This window comes from Rana temporaria, chromosome 11 (assembly GCF_905171775.1).
Source record: "Rana temporaria chromosome 11, aRanTem1.1, whole genome shotgun sequence".
Lineage (NCBI taxonomy): Eukaryota > Metazoa > Chordata > Amphibia > Anura > Ranidae > Rana > Rana temporaria.
Window position 1 is genome coordinate 158,190,881 of NC_053499.1, and position 16,986 is coordinate 158,207,866.

The following is a 16,986-nucleotide window of genomic DNA, read 5'->3' on the forward strand; positions in this document are numbered from 1 at the left end:
TCCCCCCCATCTTACGTCCCTTTATCCCCCCCATCTTACGTCCCTTTATCCCCCCATCTTACGTCCCTTTATCCCCCCCATCTTACGTCCCTTTATCCCCCCCATCTTACGTCCCTTTATCCCCCCCATCTTACGTCCCTTTATCCCCCCCATCTTACGTCCCTTTATCCCCCCCATCTTACGTCCCTTTATCCCCCCCATCTTACGTCCCTTTATCCCCCCCATCTTACGTCCCTTTATCCCCCCCATCTTACGTCCCTTTATCCCCCCCATCTTACGTCCCTTTATCCCCCCCCATCTTATGCCCCTTCACCCCCCCCAACTTGCGCCCCCCCCATCTTTCGCCCCTTCACCCCCCCATCTTACACCCCTTCACCCCCCCCATCTTACACCCCTTTAATCCCCCTCCCCCATCTTACACCCCCCTCCTTATCCCCACTGTACTTACCTTCAGGGTTGCCGAGTTGTCGGCATCCCCATCTGTCATCCTCCGTTGCACAGCAGGTGCCATTGCCGCGTTAAACTGGATTCTATGTAATAACGGGACCAGGTGGGCACAGATTACAGGTCATACAACTGATGGCCATTAGGGGGCACCAACTACTAAAAAAAAAAAAAAAAAGCCTTTGAATAAGTCATTCCAGCAGTGACCACATGGGGGCGACTGTTAGCAACGAGCTGCTAGTTTTTTTTTTTTTTTTTTAAAGCGGAAGTAAACCCATCTATTTGATAGTTTAAAAAAACAGTTAACATTCCCGGCATGCGGGAAATGCTAGATGTCACATTTGCTTGTGCTCGCAACCAAACTGTCAAACCATCCAATGGCTGGTTTCATAACTGATCATGTGCATCATTGTGCCAGTTGCAGATTAAACCAAGGCCAAGATGGCGGCTTCCTTGGCTGAAAACAATAGGAGGGTTTACTTCCACTTTAAGTCGGCTCCTTGATCCTCTCTCTCCGTCCTCCTTCCATGTAGGGGGCAGTGCAGTGCGCCGCTCTCCGGAGTAACCTGCAGCAGCAAACCTTTTTTCTACCGGGCAACGCAGATTCGGTCTGTCGCGGGGCAGAGGTATTTTTATTGTTTTTAGCAATCTTGTAATAATAACGTGTTAAATATTAAACAAAGGATATTTTGCTTCTATTGGGACATTTGTATACTCTGCAAATATATTTCTGTAAACGGCTCAAAAATCGACAAATAAAAATGTTGAAACTTTTCAGTGTTTTGTTGTGTCCGTGTTTTTAACCACTTCACCTCCGGAAGGTTTTACCCCCCTTCATGACCAGGGCATTTGTAGCTATTCTGCTTTGCTTTAACTGGCAATTGTGCGGTGCAACACTGTACCCAAATGTTTGTTTTTTTACACAAATATAAAAATTAAAAAAACGTGGTTCTATTTATGTAAAAAAAAAACATTTGGGTACAGTGTTGCACCGCGCAATTGCCAGTTAAAGCAGCGCTAGAAAATATAGAATTTTTTAAAATTTTCAGCCTTTTTTGGTCGATATAATAAAAATAAAAAAAAACGTGGTTCTATCGACCAAAAAAGGCTGAAAATTTTAAAAAAATCTATATTTTCTAGCGCTGCTTTAACTGGCAATTGCGCGGTGCAACACTGTACCCAAATTAAATGTTTTTCATGTTTTTTTTTTTACACAAATAGAGCTTTTTTGGTGGCATTTGTTGGGTTGATATTTTAATAATAATAAAAAAATGGGTACAGTTTTGCACTGCGCAATTGCCAGTTAAAGCAGCGCTAGAAAATAGTTTTTAAAAAATGTCTGCCTTTTTTGGTTGATATAATAATAATAATTCAAATTTTAAAAAATGTTCAGCCTTTTTTGGTTGATATAATAATAATAATTCAAATTTTAAAAAATGTTCAGCCTTTTTTTTTTATTTATTATTTCAACCTTAAAGGCAGAATTTTTTTAAAAAATATATATTTTCTAGCGCTGCTTTAACTGGCAATTGCGCAGTGCAACACTGTACCCAAATTAAATGTTCATTTTATTTTTTATTTTTTTAGTTATTAAAATATCAACCCAAAAACACAGTGGTGATCAAATACCACCAAAAAAAGCTCTATTTGTGTAAAAAAATTAAAAACATTTAATTTAGGTACAATGTTGCACCGCACGATTGCCAGTTAAAGCAGTGCTAGAAAATATAGAATTTTTTAAAATTTTCAGCCTTTTTTTTTTTTTTTTTCTAGCACTGCTTTAACTGGCGATGCAACACTGTACCTAAATTAAATGTTTTTCATGTTTTCTTTTACACAAATAGAGCTTTTTTTGGTGGTATTTGATCACCACTGTGTTTTTGGGTTGATATAATAATAAAAAAAATGAAAAACATTTAATTTGGGTACAGTGTTGCACCGCACAATTGCCAGTTAAAGCAGCGCTAGAAAATATATATATTTTTTTAATTGTCTGCCTTTTTTGGTTGATATAATAATAATAATAATAATAATAATAATAAAAGGCTGAAAATTTGAAAAAGAACTTTTCTAGCACTGCTTTAACTGGCATTTGCGCAGTGCAACACTGTACTCAAATGTTTTATTTTTTTACACAAATAGAATTTTATTATTATTATATCAACCAAAAAAGGCTTACAATTTTTAAAAATATATATACATTTTCTAGCACTGCTTTAACTGGCAATTACGCGGTGCAACATTGTACCCAAATTAAATGTTTTTCATGTTTTTTCTTTTACACAAATAGAGCTTTTTTTGGTGGTATTTGATCACTACTGTGTTTTTGGGTTGATATAATAATAAAAAAAATAATAATAAAAAAAAAAATGAAAAACATTTAATTTGGATCACCACTGTGTTTTTGGGTTGATATTTTAATAACTAAAAAAAAAATAAAAACATTTAATTTGGGTACAGTGTTGCACCGCGCAATTGCCAGTTAAAGCAGCGCTAGAAAATATATATTTTTACATTTTCTGCCTTTTTTGGTTGATAGATTTATTTTTATTTTTTATTATTATTATATCAACCAAAAAAGGCAGAAAATGTAAAAATATATATTTTCTAGCACTGCTTTAACTGGCAATCGTGCGGTGCAACACTGTACCCAAATTAAATATTTGATCACCACTGCGTTTTTTTTTATTTTTATTATATCAACCAAAAAAGGCTGAAAATAAAAATATTTTCTACTTTGTATAAAATAAAATGCCTTCATAAATTTAGGCAAAATGTATTCTGCTACATAAAAAAAAGGCAAAAAGTATATACAGTGGAATTCTCGTAATCCAAAGCACTGGCATATCAAAGCGAGTTTCCCCAATGAAGTCAATGGAAACGAAAATAATTTTGTTCCGCATTGACTTCTATGGGATGCAATACCGAATGCGGCCAGAGGTGGGGGGGTCTCGGAAACGCCCAAGGACAGCTCGGCTGAACTCGGGGAACTGAGGTTTTCTTATCGGCTCTGGCGCCCCCCCCACCTCAGGCCAAACACGGTACTGCACAACACTTTGGCTTGAATTTGCTTGTTTTGTGAGACAACGCTCGCAATCCGAGTTAGGGTTTTTAAAAATACACAGCGCTCGTATTGCAAAACGCTCATTAACCGCGTTACTCGCAATCCGAGGTTCCACTGTATGACTTGTGTAGCAATTGTATACACTATATAAAATCCTATTTTTTATTTATTTTTCATCCTGGTGATCGATTGATTGATTATGGTGGAATGCATGTTGTCTCAGAAACATCAGCCCAGTCAGTAGAGCGCTCTGGTTTATTTGCCATGGAATAATAACAATGATGAATAGAGAGAGCGCTCAGAGCTTTGTACAGCCGGCCTTCACCTGGCTGTCAGGCGGCAGCGGTTTGCCCATGTGTTGCCCCACGCTGGGCCCGTAACGCTCCTTGTGCTTCTCCGTCACGTCCTTCTTCAGCACGAACCCCCCGGGGAAGGTCATGTCAAATTCCTCGTTGGGCACGAAGCTGATGGGCTTCTCCTCCCAGATCTTGGCCAGACGAACCTTCCAGGCATCCAGGATGACGGAACGTGTCTCGGGAGGGGTGTGCCCGATGCTGTAGCTGATCTGAGGTTCAAGAACCTGGAAACCACAGAAGTGCAGGACGCCTCTCTGCGGGAGACACAGCGGGAGAGTCAGCAGACACAAGGCCACAGGCTGGCCCCTGATTTATACATAGAAATCCCAATTACACAAAGCACAAGGTAATAACGTGTGAATTCCTTACAGAGGACGGATCATCTCCTCACAGGTCCCGATTACATAGGACTGTGCCGTCACCTGCTTCTCTCATATGGATCAGGGGGGGGTCTCCAAACTTTCTAAACAAAGGGTCGGTTTACAGTCCTTCAAACTCGATGGGGGCCAGTGGGAGGAAAAAATGTCCCATCTTTGGTATTATGTGGATGACTAGTGCCCCATTATTGGTGTCAGTGGGAGAAATAGTGTCTCATCGTTGGTATCAGTGGGGGGGGGGATAGTGCTCCATCATTGGTCAGTGGGGGGGGGGAATAGTGCCCCATATCTGGCGTCAGCGCTGGGGGGGAAGGGTGCCCCATATCTGGCGTCAGCGCTGGGGGGGGAATAGTGCCCCATATCTGGCGTCAGCGCTGGGGGGGGGAAATAGTGCCCCATATCTGGCATCAGCGCTGGGGGGATAGTGCCCCGTATCTGGCATCAGCGCTGGGGGGGGGGGGATAGTGCCCCATATCTGGCGTCAGCGCCGGGGGGGGGATAGTGCCCCATATCTGGCGTCAGCCTGGGGGGGGGGGGGGGACAGTGCCATATCCTTGGTGTCAGTGGGGGGAATAATGCCCCAAGGGGCGGATAAAAGCAACCAAAGTTTGGAGACCACCGATACCATCTTTGTTCTGGTATCATGACTGACGTCATCACAGCTTAGGCAAAGTTACCTGACTTGAACCCAAGGCTTTTATCTGCAGGTAACCCTCCCCCACCCTTCCGATTAGCCCATTGTCCCTGCACCCAATTCGCCTTCGAGCACCGTCCCTTGTCCCTACTCTACTCCCCATAGACCTCCCAGCAACAATATAGACCCCCCCTCAGCAACAACAGATCCTCTCTCCAGCAGCCAAAGGCCCCCTAGCAATAATAGATTCATCCCAGCAACAGTAGATCCCATCTCCAGCAGCCGTATATTCATCCCATCAACAATAGATCCATCAGCAGCAACAATAGATCCACCAGCAGACAGAATCAATAGACACCACCCTCCTGGCAACAATAGACTCCTCCCAACATCAGTAGATCCTCTCCAGCAACAGTAGATCCCCCAACAGCAATAACTCTTCTCCAGCCTGCCCAAGCACCCCTTGCCAGTACATAGGAGTGCCGCACTGTGTACCCACTGAAAAATAATCCCCCGTGGAAAACATAAAGTGGCTAAAAGGCCCCACTAATAAAGCCTAACAATAAGAAAACCCGACTGTTTTTACCTTTTCTATACACAGCGAGAAATACAAAAGTTCACCGAGATCTACAAAGCCGTTACCTGGAGTGGCCAGAGGATGACATTCATGTCGCCATTGACCCCAGTAGACGAGTACATGGACTCCAGCCCCCCGGTGGTGAAGGAAAGAATAGCTTTTTTATTCTGAAAAGAGAAAAGTACAAATTTACAGACTGAATATTAAATACGGGGAGGAGCATTTCATAAATGTAACCTTTTACAAAAGCAGGAAATCTGAATGACTGAAATACAATAAAGACTACTGATCCTCTCTACACCCACCAACCCAGGGGGGGGGGGGGACTGCAGCAGAGCCTTCGGGTCATTACCCAAAGGGAATCTTCATGGACACAAGTGTAATCTCTTCTCTCCTGTCGCGAGATAATAAGCGCGGGGGGGGGGGAGGGACGGGGTTAGTCTGGGGACCATTGGGCCCCTTACAGGTGTAATGCAAAAAATAAATAAATTAAAGAAAAATGAGAGGTGGGCCAGCCGGGCCTGCAAGGGGCTCTGGGGACCATCGGGCCCCTACAGGTGTAATGCAAAAAAAAAAAAAAAAAAAAGGCAGGGGGGCCAGCCGGGCCTGTAAGGGGCCCTGGGGACCATCGGGCGCCTAACAGGTGTAATGCAAAAAAAAAAAAACAGGAGGGGGGCCGGCCGGCCGGCCGGGCCTGTAGGGGGCGCTGGGGACCATCGGGCCCCTACAGGTGTAATGCAAAAAAAAAACGGGAGGGGGGCCGGCCGGGCCTGTAGGGGGCCCTGGGGACCATCAGGCCCCTTACAGGTGTAATGCCTGTACCCCCCTGATGGTGGCCCTGTATGCAATATAAAGACTTAAGTGCATAAAGGTGTAACAGCTATGTAACTGACCTTCAACGACGTGTTCATGTACAATAGTTTTTAATTACAATGATAAATACTGCTTTTTGTATTACTATCTGAAAACTACAGCGAGCATGCGCGGAAGATTGCCTGGCCCTATGGGAGAAGGGCTACAGATGGGGAACCCTAGGGCTGCACGCAATGATGATGAAGTTTGGGGTTCAAGCCTTTGAAGTCGGGTAGAAGTAATAGATAAGGTAGTGATTTCCCCGCTCACCTTGAAGGGCCCATCATAGAACATGTCTGAATAGGTGTATGCGAATCCCCCAATCAAAACGCGATCAAACCAGCCCTTCAGGATCGCTGGAAATCCGAACCAATACATCGGGAACTGTTGAAAACAAAACCAACATTAAAAAAAAAGGGGGGGGGGGGAGGGGTCATCCATCGTGGCGCCTAACTTTGGTCATAAAAACTATGGGCCAGATTCTCAAAGGGCTTACGACGGCGCGCCGTCGTAAGTCCTAATCTGGCCCGGCGTATCTATGCGACTGATTCTTAGAATCAGTTACGCATAGATATCCATTAGATCTGACTAGGCGTAAGCCTCTTACGCTGTCAGATCTTAGATGCATTTTTTTTTCCCGCCGCTAGGTGTCTCCGACATCGTTTTCCCCGTCGTCTATGCAAATTAGCTATTTACGCGAGATTCCCGAACGTACGCGCGGTCGACGCTGAGAATTTACGACGTTTCCGTAGCTTTTGCGACGCGTAAAGTTGCCCCTGCTATATGAGGGGGCATTCAATGTTAAGTATGGCCGTCGTTCCCGCGTCGAAATTTAAAAAAGTACGTTGTTTGTGTAAGTCGTCCGTGAATGGCGCTGGACGCCATTTACGTTCACGTCGAAACCAATGACGTCCATGCGACGTCATTTAGTGCAATGCACGTCGGGAAATTTTAGGGACGGCGCATGCGCAGTAGATCGGCGCGGGGCCGCGCCTAATTTAAATGATCCACGCCCCCTACCTGGATCATTTGAATTAGGCGGGCTTGCGCCGGAGAATTTACGCTACGCTGCCGCAAATTTACAGGCAAGTGCTTTGTGAATCAAGCACTTGCCCGTAAAACTTGCGGCCGCGTAACGTAAATGAGATACGTTACGCCACCGCTGTTTTACGCCAGTCTACGAGAATCTGGGCCTATGTGGCCTTTTTTGCCCACCTGAAATATCACCAGATCGGCATCGGCCAGCTTCTTCTGTTCCTCTACAATGTCTTTACTCAGGCGGCCTTCTTTGTAGGCCAGGGAGGACTCGGCCGGGTATTTGAAGTTCTCTGGATCATGTGGACTTCCTGTATGAAAAAATAATCAATGAGGCAAATAAATATGTATAGTCCTTCCTTGCAGAGTCCCTCACTAAGCAGCAGTATGGTGCAAGGTTGGTGAGCACTTTTTTCCCCCCCTTTGTCTGAATTTCTCACTTCCTGTTCCTCCTCAGTAAGCTTGCCCCCATCATCCGAGCCGTTCTGTCTGGGGGTTAGTCAGCGTGCTCGCCCCTTCCATTGGGACTACATCCCTGCGGGGAGACGCCGTGGGAGCCAGAGCAAGAGGGGGAATCTGTGCTGCACAGGGTGATTAGGGTGTGCCTGGGCACACCTGGCACACCCTGTGCGCACGCCTATGGCCTTTACTAAAACAATCAAAGGACAAAAACAGGCGGAGCCAGGTATAAAAGAGGCACCAAGGGCCGCATGGTGTCTACACACAGCCCTGCCTGTAGGTATTTGGTCGGAAAGCACCCTGTATGATAACATGGCCGCGGTTCCCATTTGGATCTGGTGAAAGATGGAAGGTTCGTCATGTAATGTACCTGTGACGTCATCCCGCGACACAAGAGGGTTGAACTTCATGGCATAGAGGTCAGACACCGTGACGACCCAGCCTTTCTTCTTCAAGGCTTCCACAGCTGCCTCCTTCATGGCGAAACTGAATGAGGTCCGTTCCTGGTGAGCCAGCACCACCAGAGCCTTCTTACCTGGAACCAAAAACACGGGAACAGACTGCTGAGAAATCCAGTTCATGGGAAAGCAGGTCATATATATCATTTATTATTATGACGGGACAATGCAAGGTCAGGGTGAAAATAGCACTTAGGCTGCCGCAGGGTAGTATTCCAACATAATGACCCCAAACACACCTCCAAGATGACCACTGCCTTGCTAAAGAAGCTGAGGGTAAAGGTGATGGACTGGCCAACAGGGATGAGCCAAGCCCCCCCCCCCCCCCCGGGTTCGGTTCGCACCAGAACATGCAAACAATTTATTGGAACACGCAAACACCGTTAAAGTCTGAGGGACACGAACATGAAAAATCAAAAGTGCTAATTTTAAAGGCTAATATGCAAGTTATTGTCATAAAAAGTGTTTGGGGACCCGGGTCCTGCCCCAGGGGACATGTATCAATGCAAAAAAAAGTTTTAAAAACAGCAGTGATTTTAATAATGCTTAAAGTGAAACAATAAAAGTGAAATATTCCTTTAAATTTCGTAACTAGGTGGGGGGGTGTATAGTATGCCTGTAAAATAGTGCATGTTTCCCGTGTTTAGAACTGTCTCTGCACAAAGTGCCATTTCTAAAGGAAAAAAAGTCATTTATAACTACTCGCAGCTATTCATGAATTGTCGGGTCCCGGCAATACAGATCAAAGTCATTGAAAAAAAAAACGGCATGGGTTCCCGCTTTAGTCCATTACCAGGCCCTTTGGGTCTGGTATGAATATTAACCACTTAAGCACCGCCTCCTGCACATTTATGTCGGCAGAATGGCACGGCTGGGCACAGGCACGTACCTGTACGTCCCCCTTTAAGTGCCCAGCCGTGGGGGCGCGCCCGCAACCCGGTCCGAAGCTGCGGGACCCACGGACCCGATCGCCGCCGGTGTCCCGCGATCGTTCACCGGAGCTGAAGAACGGGGAGAGGTGAGTGTAAACACACCTTCCCCGTTCTTCACTGTGGCAATGTCATTGATCGTGTGTTCCCTGATATAGGGAAAGACGATCAATGACGTCACACGTCCAGCCCCGCCCCCCTACAGTTAGAAACACTTATGAAGTCACACATAACCTCTACAGCGCCCCCTTGTGGTTAACTCCTAAACTGCAATTGTCATTTTCACAGTAAACAATGCATTTTTATAGCAATTTTTGCTGTGAAAAGGACAATGGTCCCAAAAATGTGTCAAAATTGTCCGATGTGTCCGCCATAATGTCGCAGTCACGAAAAAAATCACTGATCGCCGCCATTAGTAGTAAAAAAAAATATATATATTAATAAAAATGCCATAAAACTATACCCTATTTTGTAAATGCTATAAATGTTGCGCAAACCAATCGTTAAACGCTTATTGCGATTTTTTTTCCCCAAAAATATGTAGAAGAATACGTATTGGCCTAAACTGAGGAAAAAATAATTTTTTTTATATCTTTTTTGGGGGATATTTATTATAGCAAAAAGTAAGAAATATTGTTTTTTTTTCAAAATTGTCGCTCTATTTTTGTTTATAGCGCAAAAAATAAAAACCGCAGAGGTGATCAAATACCACCAAAAGAAAGCTCTATTTGTGGGAAAAAAAGGACGCCAATTTTGTTTGGGAGTCACGTCGCACGACCGCGCAATTGTCAGTTAAAGCGACGCAGTGCCAGAAGCTGAAATTTTGCCTGGGCAGGAAGGGGGTGTATGTGCCCAGTAAGCAAGTGGTTAAGGGGAAACCTGAACCAAAAAAAGAAAGTGTGGGGGTCCCCCCCCCCAAATTCCATATGGGGCCCTTCAGGTCTGGTATGGATATTAAGGGGAACCTTAGCCAGTGTTCGAGTCAAACTCATGTTCGACTCGAACATAAAGCTCATCTCTATCGGCCAATCTCGTCTCAAGACCTAAAACCTATATTATATATATTTTTATAATAATAATAATAATAATAATAATAATAATAATAAACATATAACTACATTGCATTTATTGACATTTTACATCTGTCTGTCTTTTAGCGTTACCATTTGAATTTAACTTGAATGTTCTTCCAAACGAATTTTCATTATTTCTTTACAAATTTTCTAACAAAGTGTATGGCCGGCTCCGCCCTTGGCAAATATTTGCGTTGCTTGGCAGGCCCTGCTCAGGTGGCGGCGCTGGTGCCATATATAATTTAGCGCGGAGCGTGTTTATTTTGTAGGATTTAATAGTCCCTTATGATCTCAATAAATAGCCCGGCCCAACTCCCCTGTGCAGGCAAGCCTGGAGGTTCAACTGCCAGCAAACAAATACATTGAGTAAGGCAAGTCGCCAAGCTGCGATTTATGAGAATCGCACGTTTTGTGGTCTTAGAATTTGCTTTGGCGTGCCAAGCTGACCAGATTTCCAGAGCTTCCATTTTTAAAAGCTCAAGGCAATTTTTTTTTTCTTTAGCTTTGGATAGAGCAGAAGCATAAGAACATTGTCACCCGGAAAGAGAAAGATCTCCATCCATTGGCCAGCCAATAAAAAGCTGACAGAGCTTCTAACCTTCCTCTACTTGTAGTCAGGGGCAGTCTACTTTCTCCACTGTAAGTGGCGCTTGTCTGCAATGGAGAGGAACTCAAGGGGAACATAGTTCCTCTATGGTTGCCTGGGTCACTAAGGAAGCCATCTGATTGGATGCTTCTGCACCATGTGACTGGCAGCCATCTTGGATCAGGCAAAGCCTATTTAAGGGCCCTAGCACCCAAGCTAATGCCGCGGTCGGAAATTCCACCAGCAAAAGTCTGCTGTGAGCTTTTGGTCGGAAATTCCGACCGTGTGTATGGCTCCATTCGGACTTTTGCTCGGAATTTCCGCCAGTAAAAGATTGAGAGCTGGTTCTCAATTTTTCCAACGGCAAATTCTGTAGCAATTCCGACGCACAAAATTCCGACGCATGCTCGGAAACATTTCGCCGCATGCTCGGAAGCATTGAACTTCATTTTCTCGGCTCGTCGTAGTGTTGTACGTCACGGCGTTCTTGGCGCTCGAAAGTTCAGAGAACTTTTGTGTGACCGTGTGTATGCAAGACGAGCTTGAGCGGAATTCCGTCGGAAAAACCATCCAATCCCCCCCCCCCCCCCCCAAGCACCAATCGCCCCCCCCCCCCGAAGCATCGCTATTTCTGCCCATATCCAATTAACCCTGCTGCCTGGACCCCTCCTACTGGCCTGGGCCCCGTACAAGAGGACTGGTGGTGCCCCGTTATCCACGGCCCTGATAGGGACCAGAAAGTGAACATTTACCCCGGAATCTGTCACATGACTTGTCTAATCCCTCATAAGCCGCCAATAAGACACCACCTGACCCCCCAGTCTTATGATTTGCTGCCAGAGAAAGTTCAGACATTCCTAACATGATGGTAATAATACGAGAAGCCTGGAAGGAAGGTTCTGAAATTCCTGGATGGATTTCATAGTTAATTGTTTCATTTCAAGGCTGCTTTTAACATAAAAAAATAAAGGAATAAAGAAAGAAAAAAAAGGGAAACACCGGACGAAAAAAATAAAAATATATACCCATCTTCAGGGCCGGACTGGGACTAAAAAAAAAAATCGGGTCGGGTATTTTACATCGAGTAGGCCATGAGATATTTACCGGCCCCTTCCCCAATCTCCATCCTGATGGAGGCAAAAGGGGGGGTGGAAAGAGCACAGGGGGGCAGAGAGCATGGGGAGGGGGAAGAAGAGAGCATGGGGGAAGAAGAGAGCATGGGGGGGGGGAGAAGAGCGCATGGGGGGGGGGAGAAGAGCGCATGGGGGGGGGAGAAGAGCGCATGGGGGGGGGGGGAAGAAGAGAGCGTGGGGGGAATAAGAGAGCATGGGGGGGAGAAGAGAGCATGGGGGGGAGAAGAAGAGAGCATGGGGGGGGGAGAAGAGAGCATGGGGGGGGGAAGAAGAGAGCATGGGGGGAATAAGAGAGCATGGGGGGAAGAATAAGAGAGCATGGGGGGAATAAGAGAGCATGGGGGGAAGAAGAAGAGAGCATGGGGGGAAGAAGAAGAGAGCGTGGGGGGAATAAGAGAGCATGGGGGGAAGAAGAAGAGAGCATGGGGGGAAGAAGAAGAGAGCATGGGGGGAAGAAGAAGAGAGCGTGGGGAGGGAGAAGAGAGCATGGGGGGGGAGAAGAGAGCATGGGGGGGGAGAAGAGAGCATGGGGGGGAGAAGAGAGCATGGGGGGGAGAAGAGAGCATGGGGGGGGGGAAGAAGAGAGCATGGGGGGGGGAAGAAGAGAGCGTGGGGGGGGGAAGAAGAGAGCGTGGGGGGAATAACAGAGCATGGGGGGGAGAAGAGAGCATGGGGGAAGAAGAGAGCGTGGGGGGGGGGAGAAGAGAGCATGGGGGGGAGAAGAGAGCATGGGGGGGAGAAGAGAGCATGGGGGGGAGAAGAGAGCATGGGGGGGAGAAGAGAGCATGGGGGGCAGAGAGCATGGGGGGCAGACAGAAAGAAGTGGGATAGAAGATGAGGGAGGAGGCAAACTACTCTGAGTCCACCATATACAGAAAGATGTCGGCTATCTCTGGCCCTGGAGGTTCTCATTAGACTGAAGTTGGCCTGGGACCTCGCTACACACGCCTTCCCTCCTGGCAGACCGCCGTTCTTCCTCTTTGCTGAATAAACAGCGGGTGCCAGCGGATTTAGTGTCCGCGGTACCCACTGCTGGGCTCCCGCTGTGATCATACACACCCCCCTTACACGGAAGAGCTGGGTTATATATAATATATATATATGCCCACACACACACACACACACACCATATATACTCGAGTATAAGCCGAGTTTTTCAGCACATTTTTTGGTGCTGAAAATGCCCCCCTCGGCTTATACTCGAGTCACCTTTTTGCGCCTCATCTCCTGTACTCTGGGGACCCGGTACTGGCCGGCCGTAGGTCCCCTGGACCTAGGGTTGCCACCTCATCCCTTTAAAACAGAACACATATTTATACACAGGTTCTGAGGCTAATTTAATGTAGATAAGGCACCAAGTGAGTTTAATTACCACCTTAATCAGCCACAGAACCTGTGTAATTAATATGTGTTCTGTTTTAAAGGGATGAGGTGGCAACCCTACCTGGACCCCAAACTTGGCACACATGTTTCTCTATAAGTGTGCAAAGTCTGTTGTCCGGGGAACCACCGATTTTTCAAAGCCGGGCACCCTTTCCATAGACTCCCATGTTAAACGACCATCCCCCCAGTGATTTTGGGGACTCGGTTCCGGGCAGCCGTAGGTCCCCTGGACCCGGAACTTGGCACACATGTAGCCCCATTTCTCCTCTACAAGTGTGCAAAGTCTGTTGTCCGGGGACCCTACGGCCAGGGAACCACCGATTTTTCAAAGCCGGGCACCCTTTCCATAGACTCCCATGTTAAACGACCATCCCCCCAGTGATTTTGGGGACCCGGTACCGGGCAGTCGTAGGTCCCCTGGACCCGGAACTTTGCACACATGTAGCCCTATTTCTCCTCTACAAGTGTGCAAAGTTTGTTGGCTGGGAGCACCAATTTTTTAAAGCCGGGCACCCCTTCCGTAGACTCCCATGTTAAACGTAAGTCTAGTCATGGGCACAGTGAGGCCTCGGCAAAGTGAGGCATGGGTACAGTGAGGCATGAACATGGACACAGTGAGGCACAGTGAGGCATGGACACAGTGAGGCATGGGCACAATGAGGAATGCGCATGGACACCCTAGGCTTATACTCGAGTCAATAAGTTTTCCCAGTTTTTGGTGGTAAAATTAGGTGCCTCGGCTTATATTCAGGTCGGCTTATACTCGAGTATATATGGTATCTTTTTCCAATCATAGGAAAGCGTCCTCCTAATTTTTTTTTAGGGAATGCGGTGAAAACGATGCAGGAGAACAAGTACAAACAACAAAGGCAGCCTGGCAAACCTCAGATCTCATCATGATTAAGCAAAATTGCTTTCATCCCGATCACGTGACGTGCGGAGAGGTTCATGTGCCAGAAATAAATGAATGGGAATAAAAGGAGGGCTCTCTGTTCACTCCCTTCCAGGAGGAGTACGGGCGCGCCACCATCCAACACAAACATACATACATATAGGTGGATTCAGATAGGTTTACGCCGGCGTATCAGTAGATACGCCGTCGTAACTCTGAATCTGCGCCGTCGCAAATTTAAGCGTATTCTGGAAACCAGATACGTTTAAATTAGGCTAAGATACGAGCGGCGTAAGTCTCCTACGCCGTCGTATCTTAGGGTGCAAATTTACGCTGGCCGCTAGGTGGCGCTTCCGTTGAGTTCGGCGTAGAATATGCAAATGACTAGATACGCCGATTCAGAAACGTACGTGCGCCCGTCGCAATTAGTTACGCCGCCACCTTGCCCTCCTTTAGTCACAGAGCCCCCCTGCCACCCACCTTGCCCCCAGTCTCTGTCAGCGCCCCCCCCCCCCTTTTATCTACCTCACCTACCCCCATCACAGCACCCCCTGCTTTATTACAGCAACCCCCTTCTACACACCCCAATCCTCTCAATTACAGCGCCTCCCTCCATCATGGCGCCACGCCTACCCACCTCGGTCACAGTGCCCGTCCTCCATCCACAACACTTCCTCGTTTACAGTACCCCATCCCTCTCATTGCCCCCCCCCCTCCACCCCACCTTGCCCCCAGCACCTCCCTCCACTCCACCTTGCCCCCAGCACCTCCCTCCACTCTCCTCACACAAACACAAGTTAGGCACACATTTAACCCTCTGATCGACCAAGCTGTTTAACCCCTTCCTTGGCAGTGTCATTAGTACAGTGACAGTGACCCGGTCCGAAGCTCCGTGACCGCGGCCGCGGGACCTGCGGACACGATCACCGCTGGAGTCCCGTGATCGGTCCCCGGAGCTGAAGAACGGGGAGAGCTGTGTGTAAACAAACCTTCCCCGTTCTTCACTGTGGCGCTGTCATTGATCGTGTGTTCCCCGATATAGGGAAAGTCGATCAATGACGTCACACGTCCAGCCCCGCCCCCCTACAGTTAGAAACACAGATGAGGTCACACTTAACCCCTTAGCGCCCCCTAGTGGTTAACTCCCAAACTGCAATTGTCATTTTCACAGTAATCAGCACTTTTTGCTGTGAAAATGCCAATGGTCCCAAAAATGTGTCAAAATTGTCCGAAGTGTCCGCCATAATGTCGCAGTCACGAAAAAAAAATTGCAGATCGCCGCCATTAGTAGTAAAAAAAATAAAAATATTAATAAAAATGCAATAAAACTATCCGCTATTTTGTAAACGCTATAAATTTTGCGCAAACCAATCGATAAACGCTTATTGTGATTTTTTTTACCAAAAGTAGATAGAAGAATACGTATTGGCCTAAGCTGAGGAAATAAAAATGTTTTTTTATATATTTTTGGGGGATTTTTATTATAGAAAAAAGTAAAAAATATTGCATTTTTTTCAAAATTGTTGCTCTTTTTTTGTTTATAGCGCAAAAAATAAAAACCGCAGAGGTGATCAAATACCACCAAAAGAAAGCTCTATTTGTGGGGAAAAAAGGACGCCAATTTTGTTTGGGAGCCACGTCGCACGACCGCGCAATTGTCAGTTAAAGCGACGCAGCGCCGAATCGCAAAAAAGGGGCATAACCTGCATAATGGTCCGGGTCTTAAGTGGTTAAGTTCAGTAAATCACGGCAAACAATCAGAAATCAAACCGGGACAAATCAGATTCTAATCGGTTGCCAAAAGTTAGCGCACTCAGGAATAGTAATTCTTTATAAAGTACAGCTGTGTTTACACCCAATCCCCCCCCCATCGTAATCAGAGATGGTTCAATCCGCACCCAGCCCCCGGGGAGGTCTCCCTGGGCTCAGTCATTGTAAGAAGAAGAGAGAATAAAATATACAAAGATCTGCAACATTCCTGTCCACACACCATGCAATCTGTGCAACCCGATGGGATCTACATGTATAGATTGCAAGCCTTTGTGCCAAGTTCTGTCCATAAAGTAGAAGGAACTCACCAGCCATGTCCTTGTCCTGGGCAGTCCTCCTCCTTGTATGGTGTACACAGCCAGCATGACAGAAGATGGGGGTGTGGCTGGGTGAGGTTTCTTGGCCCCGCCCCTGGGGAGGAGTTTGATGACAGCTTTCCTCTGGGCGGGGATTCCTCCTGACTCTGTGTGTAGAGAGATACAAACACTCTGATACATTGTAACGTTTTATATTGTTTCATTTATCTCTGAAAATACATTTTACAAAGTTCATGCCGCTCAGCGTTGCCAACCGACCAGATTGAAATGTACTGGCGCAGCCACGTTTTTACTGGCATTTCGCAAAAGTTACTAAATTACATTTTTAGGTGCAAATTTCAGTATTTAGGCAAATAGCAATGTGATTTAAGGTAAAAAAAAACATATTTTTGTTATTATCAATATAATAAGGGCAAATTATTTAGTCACACCACCCTCTGCCACCAACACCCCTCTGCCACCAACACCCCCTGCCTTCACCCCCCTCTATCACCAACACCCCCTGCCTTCACCCCCCTCTATCACCAACACCCCCTGCCTCCATCCCCCTCTGCCACCAACACCCCCTGCCTCCACCCCCCTCTGCCACCAACACCCCCTGCCTTCACCCCCCTCTGCCACCAACACCCCCTGCCTTCACCCGCCTC

General features: G+C 46.7%; 1 protein-coding gene across 1 annotated transcript; it reads right to left on the reverse strand.

The window, feature by feature from the left end:
- Positions 1-3,741: 3,741 nt before the first annotated feature.
- Positions 3,742-16,462, reverse strand: LOC120917922 (NAD(P)H dehydrogenase [quinone] 1-like). Its single transcript, XM_040329537.1, has 6 exons — positions 16,331-16,462; positions 8,169-8,333; positions 7,520-7,650; positions 6,575-6,688; positions 5,518-5,619; positions 3,742-4,118 (listed from the first exon to the last, which is right to left on the reverse strand). The coding sequence occupies exons 1-6, from the start codon at positions 16,335-16,337 to the stop codon at positions 3,807-3,809; spliced, it is 831 nt and encodes a 276-aa protein (XP_040185471.1). The 5' UTR covers positions 16,338-16,462; the 3' UTR covers positions 3,742-3,806.
- Between the last annotated feature and the right edge of the window lie 524 nt (positions 16,463-16,986).